The 8,913-nt window shown below is 44.4% G+C and overlaps 1 protein-coding gene across 4 annotated transcripts in view; it reads left to right on the top strand.

The window, feature by feature from the left end:
• The window catches only part of PAMR1 (peptidase domain containing associated with muscle regeneration 1), a 108,906-nt gene that overhangs the window by 20,377 nt on the left and 79,616 nt on the right, over nucleotides 1–8,913 (top strand). For all 4 annotated transcript variants that reach the window (XM_019519389.1, XM_019519390.1, XM_019519392.1 and 1 more), the window contains exons 2-3: nucleotides 6,109–6,285; nucleotides 7,114–7,242. In XM_019519389.1, coding sequence (XP_019374934.1) covers nucleotides 6,109–6,285; nucleotides 7,114–7,242 — 306 coding nt within the window. The remainder of the gene's footprint in view (nucleotides 1–6,108; nucleotides 6,286–7,113; nucleotides 7,243–8,913) is intronic.

Genomic DNA, 8,913 nt, shown 5'->3' on the forward strand with positions numbered 1-8,913 from the left:
TTGGTGGACATGATGCAGACCAAGGGTTGCAGACTTGAGACTTTTTTTTGTTACTGACAATCTGCAAACTTTTTACTGTTTATGATCACAACTTTTTTTTACCAACATCTGTTTTACATAATGGAAATGTAACCCTTCTGCCAGGCCCTGGATGTCAGAAAGGCTGGGTTCAAATTTGGAAGTTTAACAACAACCATAGTAAAAAAGTTTTGTTGTCAGTAAAGGTTTTCAGATTGTCAGTAAAAATTATTTCTTGGGTTGGCAAACCTACCTGATGGCAGCAATGGTTTAAAACTGTGCTGCTGTCACCCCAGGGGTCCCTTATTCACTCCACACCCTGTACTTCACCCTGCACCATAGTGCCCCCACTTCCCACTCTCCATCTGATTACTGCTGGCCCCACTGCCTCTGTCCTGGCATGGACCCTAATTTGCCATCTCCCTCACTACCATCAGTCACAGAGCTCTGTCCTGGCTATATCATCTCCCTCCCTGTCCCATCAGGTTTGGGGCCATGTGGCCTTGCATACCTTTGAGGTGAGCACTGAGCAGCAGTTATAGGCAGGCAATGGCCAGGACATAGTCACTGCACCTGGCTGGGATGGGAGGGGAAAAGGGGCTGATCAACAGTTCTCTGCAAGGTACTGAGATGCAGTTCCTCATGGACCTGAAGTTGTGCTACTTTGCTTAATCTGTCCATTGACAGTCAAATCTGGTATCATTCCAATGGCAACAACAGATCTTCAAACAAGCTCATTGTTTCTTAGTTTTTTAAGGACAGATCCATTTTTAAATGACTTCACAGACAGGCATTGTCTGTAAATTGATGGACAGTAAGTAATCTAATATAGACCTGACATAGGTGAATTCACCCTGGGGAAATGTTAGCTATGTGAGCCCATGCAGCAAAGTGATGAGTCCTTCTTACTGTGTAGACCTGAAGGGCTGAGAACATCCCAGTCAGTTCTTGGGCTGCCAGATGGAATTGTTAGCAAATAATTTGGTGCCCATTGAAATGTGGATGCTAATGTGAGACCATCTCCTTATGCTGTTTGAATTACAGAGCAGCCATTAAACAGTAATGGCTTGACATCCCGCTTTTCAGAAGTGGCCCCTAGCATTATAGGTTCATTTGTGTATTAACTAATAACTGAGAATTCAAATAGAAATGATTTATACATCTAAGTACCTGATCAACCTACAAACCAGGTAGACAGACATAGAAATGCACCCAATGGCCCTCTCCAGATGAGTGTGGATGTGCAGTATGTGGCGCCTCAGACCCACCGCATACCATACATTCAGGCGTTCCTGCACTGTTACCTTGCAGTGCAGGGGGTGGGGAGTGGGGTTGACTCTGGGAGATCTTAGGTTATAAAAAACCCACACCAGAAAAAAGTGGGGCGGTGCACCTCCCAAAACTAGAGCCTGGCTGGCCAGAGTCACACTCCACCTACTGGCCAGGCTCTCAGCTGCAGGAATGCCAGGGCTGCAGATCCCTGAGACCCCCAGGGCTCCAGGTAAGATTGCTGGGGCCAGCACAGTTGCTGGCCCCAGCCTCCCCTACCCAACCTGTGTTAACCCTGTGCACAAAAGCACATATGGCACGGGCATTCCCTGGGGCCAAGAAGCAATGGCACAAGGTGTACTGCTGCTACTTGTCCCCAGGGAAACAAATGTCCACGCTTATCTGGATGCAGCCAGTATGAGAAGCTAGACTGAGGAACTCTTAAAAATTGGATCCCACCTCACTACTGACCCAACCTGAAGTCAAACCAATAGGTAAAAAAGTCAACTTCTTATTGCCAGGCTTCTAAGCCAACCAGATTCTCTCCCACACCTTTCTTCTTACAGCTTGTAATCCTTCATAACCTTGCTATATCTTGCTTACAGTTTCTGTGACTTGGAGCTGCTTTCTTGTGTGCTGGTTATTAATTGATTTTACAGCCTTTCCTTCCATTGTTAAATTCCTATAAATTAGACGCTGTTTATTTGCTTGGTCTAACCTTTGTTTTCATGGTTCAGATAAATATTTTGCCTGGGTTGTCATGTAAACAGGCCTCTGTCAGTCATGTTAAATCTCTGCCTGGGCATGTTTTACACTCTCAGAGAATGCAGAGCCTGCCTACATGTCAGGCTCACTCTTCTGAAGGATTCTTCTTTCAACAACATCAAGTCACTACTTCTGCTACAGACCACAGCTATTATGTAGGAGGGTGCAGCTTCCAGTTTGCTGTACTGTATACTAATGGCTATGTCTGAGTGGAGGAGTAGACTGCAGCCCAAAAAGAGATGAAATGACTTACTAGGCTTGTCTACCTATGCAAATACTGTGGCATGGGCTTACTTTATTGTAAATTACTCTAGAGTAAACCCATCCTGGGCAGGCACCTACCTGTGCGGGAAATGCAGAAGCAGATCTGCTGCTCTTGGCAGCAGTCTGCTCCCGTCCCCTCTGGCCCTGTACCAGTCCTCTGCAGCAGCCAGGGGGACCTCTAGGTAGTAGGTGGGGTCTGGGAGATTGCTCCCTGTTCCTGGGAGCTGCCTGCTCTGCCACCAGAGCCCAGGAGGGGACCATGTCCCCCTGTCCTGGCAGCAGGGCGTTCCTGACCCCAGCTCCCCAGTTGTGGGGCAGGGGGCTTGGAAAGTCTACAGGGGAGGGACAGGTTCCAGACCCCCTCCCCCACAGCTCTTTTCAAGCCTTGTGCCTTGATTGCCTGGTTGGGGCATGGGGCTGGGACCTGCCCCATATTGGCCAGACCCAGGTTGTGTGGTGAAGTCTGCACATGGAGCCTGGAGCTGGCTGAGGACTGTCTTAAACAGTCTGGGGCTGGCCAGGAACTGTTCTAGTCAGGGCTGGTCTTAGCCAGCTCCAGGCTGGGTGGGAAACTCTCCACATGCAGAAAGTGCCCAACCCCCTCTCCACAATTGTGGAGCAGAGGCTGGGGAGCTTGTTCCCAGCCCCATCCCAGCTCAGTGATCACAATTGCAGAACTGGGGCTGGGAACAAGCCCTACCCTATTCCCAGCCCCCACTCCATGATCTCTGGGAGCTCCCTGATGCTGGGGCTGCTGCCCTCTACTCGGGCTCTGGTGGTGGAGCCCACCCTGGCTCCTAGGAGCAGGAAGCAATCTCCCACCCACTGCTGCCCAGCTGATTGGGAACAAGCTTGCTCCTGGGCAGCCATCTACACGTGCCGTACTGCACAATAACTGATTGTGAGTAAACTTTCTACTTGTATTTACAGGTAGCAAATTTACTCGTGATTAGAGCAAATAACTGTGCAGTAAGCATCTGCATGTGTGGACACTTACTGAACAGTAATTTGCCCTAATCTTGAGTAAAGTATCTCGTGTAGATGCTCCCACTCTTCCTAAAATCAAGGGGATAGCATGGATGCATCTATGTCTCTTCCTTCATAGAGGTCTTTCTGGGGCAATACACTTACGCACAGCTGAGCTCACAAGCTCAATCTAGCTCCTGATCAGCACAAAACATTGTTTTTTAACAGTCTCAAAGTGTCCAAATAAAATACTCCCTTTGCCTTTTGTTACAAAGAGGCAGGAGACATCTGTCTGAAGTAAATTTAATTATATAGTCATTAGAGGGACAATTGTCATGGTTTCATGTAGAAAGAGCTAGAGTTGCCATGATGAACATATCTATAGGAAAAGCTTAAAAACTTCTGACACTGATAAAATCCTTTGCTATTTGTTGTTCCCAAACTGCGGTGTATCAAATCCTGGGAGTGAATGCAATTGACTAAAAAGTCAAATGGATGTCTGTTTTCATTGTCTCATCTAAGAAAGGGGCAAGAAGTGAACAAACAGCATAGATACAGGGAAGCAAATCTATGTTTTACAATTCTTTAAGAGCCAGAATCTTTTACTATTACCCTAACACTTCCTTACTCGGCATATAAACCCATTCAAATGTACATGAGTCATGTAGACAGAATATGGTCCTTGGGTATTTACATTGTACTGATATAAACATAAGTGTGATTTTATATCAAGCTAGTTAAACCTGCATAAATTTGTGTGTGGACACTCATAATAACTAAGACGTGATTTACATCAAGTTAGCATTTTGCAGAAACTAAACTGATGCAACCATTTTACCATTGACTTCTGGCAGTCTTGAAAGAATGAGTTTTTTGCCTTGATTTTAAAAAGTCAAAAGTTTGAATGTTTCTCCAAAATCTGTCTCCAAACTTTTTCAAGTACAGGGTCCACTAGGAATGAGATGCTCTCTAAGGCACCAGAGATATCACAATTTAAATAGAATGTTATTGCTAATCAGATAATTGTGCTTGTTAAATAATTTGCTTAGGAATCTGAATAAGGTATAGTTAATAGATAAACAGCTTCATTAAGACAGGGTTGTAACTTAATGTAAGGGAGCCAGTATGGTAAAGTCGATAGGCTGTTGTTCTGGGATAGGCTGTTGTTCTGGGATAAAGTCTGCTGTTCTGGGATAAAGTCGATAGGCTGCTGTTCTGGGAAAACTTAATTTTCACTCCTGGCTTTGTTATTATTTTGCTCTGGGACTTTAAACTAAGTCATTTCACCTCTATCTGCCTCAATTTTGACATATTGAAAGGTGATAATGATACTAACCCCTTTTAAGATCTATTGCTTGAAAATACACGAGCTAAATACTATTATGATTTTAATGCAAGAACTGAGTGCAAAGCTATAAAACAACAAACTATCTCACCAAATATCAAAAGCTGCTCTTTTGTGATGGTGGGAAGGTAAACTAAAGTAGTCTTGGAATGGAAACCTAGGTTCTGCTTTAACTATGAAATCACAACTGTGGTTCTGTTTCCACAAGTTACCAAAAGGGGGTTTCCATCAGGTATCAAAAAGAGGGTTAGCTTTATGAAGCTATACCAAGAGTGAATCTAGCCCATGGTGATTTTGGTGCTCACCTAGAGGAAAATTAAGAAACTGGTCCCTTTCTGCTGGGCTAACTCACTCTTATTTAGGAAAAAGACAAACTTCTGGGAACTAGGCTTTATCAGGCTATGGAGAATCAAGCGTGGCCAAGCATGTGGATTCATCAGTAGGGAGTTAATGCAGACTTTGTAATGAAATTATGCGATATATTGGATTGAAAAGGAACTGTCTGAAAAGGAAGCCAGGCACAGGCATGGATAGGCATTCTACTTCTTAATAGAAGCATCTGGTTTGTCACAGTGACAAAGCAGCTCTGTAACTCAGAACGTAAAGCAAAAGCAAAAAAGAATATTCTATAGCCAAAATAAAAATAGAAAGAAAATGAAAGAAAGGATGGAAGAAATATTTTCATTATGGCTCTTTCACATCTCATCTCTCTAGTCTGCTCTCTTACTTCTTATCATCTGGCTCCATAAAACCAACCGTCAGGTCTGTCAGCTGAGACAGAGACATGCTGACAGCACTGTGTGCTCATTAGATTTCAATCTGTAGAGTTTAGACAGCATGCTGGTGGAAGGGAGATGGAATCTGTGGTTATAGTATTGGTCTGTAGTCACAATCCTCAATGTTTCAAAATGTGGTTTTTTGAAAGGGCACTGCCAGTATAGATTAAATCCCGCAACTGAAGGTTACTTTAATTAAAATGAGACTTGTAAAATGTCATCATATTAGATGTTTTCATGAAATGAAACTTCAAAAAAAATGGAGAGATCCTCTTTCCCCTGCAGTGAAATCAAATATAATAGTACTGTTATAGTAAAGTGAATCTAGGAATCAAACCAGGAAACGAATCTTACGCTGCTGTTTGACTTTGTGTCAATAGCAATGTAATACATGAAAAAGACAGGAGCATTTAAACATCCAACATGTATTTTAAAATTCTTTCAGTTGAAATAATTTCCTTTACTCTGGGCTGGCTGCCTCATCTGCCTGGCAAAGCAAATTTCCTTATTATTGCCTTTGTCCCTCAAACCTAATTTGTGTTTTGTGATGATCAGGTACGTTACAGTATGGTTTGGAATTCCATATGCCGCAGCCTGGAACCTCATGTCATATATGATCTGGCCATTTATTGAATAACTGAATCTGAATTGGTCAGTTCTCTGTATTTAATGTATTCTTTCCCTTCACTTGCTTCGTCTTTGCAGAGTACACAGTGATCAATGAAAACTGTCCTGGAGCTGAATGGAATATCATGTGCCGGGAGTGCTGTGAATATGACCAGATCCAATGCGTCTGTCCAGGACAGAAGGAAACAGTGGGCTATACCATTCCCTGCTGCAGGAATGAGGAAAATGAATGTGACTCTTGTTTAATCCACCCAGGTGGGTTGGTTTATAACTCAATGCCTTATTCCCTTTGTGCATTCGCACAGGATTTGTGGCAAAGTGTCAGCATGCACTCGCACAGGATTTGTGGCAAAGTGTCAGCATGCACAGGTACTGATGATGTGCCATAATGCCCACGCTGGCTGCCTGTCTCCAAGTACTTTGTGCTCTATCAGGAATCCATTTGTGCCAGAGTAAGAAGTTTACTGCTCTGGAGTGAGCTAATGAATCCAACACATTGCCTAAAGCATCGTGTAGCACCCCTCCTGATGACAAAACTGTACACAGGAAGGAGAGGGTTTCTAAGGTTTTCTGTGCAAGTCTGGAACCTCTCCACAAGGCAGAGTCATAGTTGATTTCCCACTGGCCATTTCTACATTGGGATTTTATTTTCAGGAAAGTTTGCACATGTGGTGTACAAAACAGAAACAGGAGAGTTCTGACTTTTTCAGAAGGAAATGGCAAAGGGAAGGTAAAAAATAGAAAAAGGAGAGCCTGGTTGGAAAAAAACCCCAAGAATCAGTTGCAACAGGGATGGGCCCAAATTGCACTGATGACAGTCTTCCAAAGGGGGGTATAGTTCTGGGGTGTTGAGGTACAGATTTGCAGGCCAGCCACAAAGCTCTAATCCAGATTCCAGAGTTTGAACTCTCCCATGTTTCAAGGGTTGGGGGTTGGTTCAGACCTACAAAAGGAAACCGGCCAGTCCTGTGAAGGTCACATGCCTTTCTACAGCTATTGAAGGAGGGGAAGAGGCAAACAGTTCCTTTCTCCTCCCACATACAGTCCATTTAGGCCCATTTAATCAACCTTCTCTCCTTTCAGGTTGCACCATTTTTGAGAACTGCAAGTCCTGCCGCAACGGCTCCTGGGGTGGAACGCTAGATGACTTCTACATCAAGGGGATCTACTGTGCAGAGTGCAGAGCAGGCTGGTACGGAGGGGACTGCATGCGTAAGTGTCCTCAATGACACACCACACAAGTCGTAGGGGAATAATTTCTTCCAAGTCCCCATCAGCTAGAGGTTGCCTAAGCCATAAAGCGTGAGTTCTTATAACACTAGAAACATCTGGTACAGATTATTAATCCTTAACTATTGTCACTCTGGATGGTTTTGTTGTGCAGTTTCAAGACTAGGTTAAACAAATACTTGTACAGGATGGTTTAGGTAGGGATGATTGTGCTTTGAGTAGGGGGCTGGACTATGTGACCTCCTGAGGGCCCAGACTAGTTCTACCTTTATGACTCTGTGATTCTGTACAGTTATCTATATGATTTAATACTATTTACGTGGGGTTGGACAAAGTAAAAATGGGGTGTCTAGTCACACCTATAGCAGTTTTAGAAGCTGTTTAGAGCCCCAAGAACTACATTTTCGAGCACGGCAGATCTAGGCAATTTCCATAGCTGTCCACACAAATACTTGCTTTGCAACTTGTTCTGAAGGTCAAAAGAGCAAAGCTATTTCAGTCTGGCTTGTTCCAGAATATCTAACATGTCTAATCCTTTTCTGAGTCTTTCTAGGCTCTCAGTCCCAGAGTTATTTTGTAGCAGTGAGCACTAGAGGCTAATTGCATATTGTACCAAAAGTGTTTCATTTGATCAGAGTTAAATTAGCGGCTTTTCATTTTTATTGATTGCCTGCTTGTTCTTGCATGATTGGAAAAGATGAATTGTCGCACCTGTTCTCCATTCTCCATTTAATTCTTTATTTTGTATACTTTTATCAGTTCCCAACTTATTCACTAACATTAAGGCCATAGCTATTGTCTGCCCTCCTACAGGCGACAGTCATTCAGTAGGGAAAAAGAAAAAAATCATCATGCAAGTATTAGGTTTTCAATGTCTAAACTTATCATAGAATCATAGAAGTAGGGTTGGGAGGGACCTTGTAGATCTTCAAGTCCAACCCCCCGCCTGGGCGGGAGAAAAACTGGACTCAAATGAGTCCAGCCAGCTAGGCATCAAGCCTCTTCTTAAAGACCCCCACGGTAGGAGCCAGCACCACTTCCCTTGGAAGTTGGTTCCAGCTCCTAGCCGCCCTAACTGTGAAGTAGTTCTTGCAGATGTCTAATCTAAACCTACTCTCCAATAATATGTGTCCATTGTTCCTTGTTATGCCAGGGGGCGCTAGGGGAAACAGTGTCTCCCCCAGACCCTTCTGGTCCCCCCTAGTGAGTTTACAGTCACCAGGTCCCCCCTCAGCCTTCTCTTGTGAAGGCTGAACAGGTTCAGGTCCCGCAGTCTCTCATTGTAGGGTCTGCCCTGCTGTCCCCGGATCATGTGGGTGGCCCTCCTCTGGATCCTCTCAATGTTGTCCACATCCCTCCTGAAATGGGGCGCACAGAACTGGACACAGTACTCCAGCTGTGGCCTGACCAGCGTCGCATAGAGGGGGAGGATCACCTCCCTGGCTGTACTTGAGATGTACCTGTGAATACACGACAAGGTCCGGTTAGCCCTGCCAACCATGACCTTGCATTGTCGGCCCATGTTCATCTTGGAGTCAACAATGACTCCAAGATCCCTTTCTGCCTCCGTGCTCTCAAGAAGGGAGTTTCCCATTCTATAAGTGTGCTGCTGGTTACTACTGCCCAAGTGCAGCACCCTGCACTTGTCAGTAT

Source organism: Gavialis gangeticus, unplaced genomic scaffold (assembly GCF_001723915.1).
Source record: "Gavialis gangeticus isolate Ggan-Ray unplaced genomic scaffold, GavGan_comp1, whole genome shotgun sequence".
Taxonomy (NCBI): Eukaryota; Metazoa; Chordata; order Crocodylia; family Gavialidae; genus Gavialis; species Gavialis gangeticus.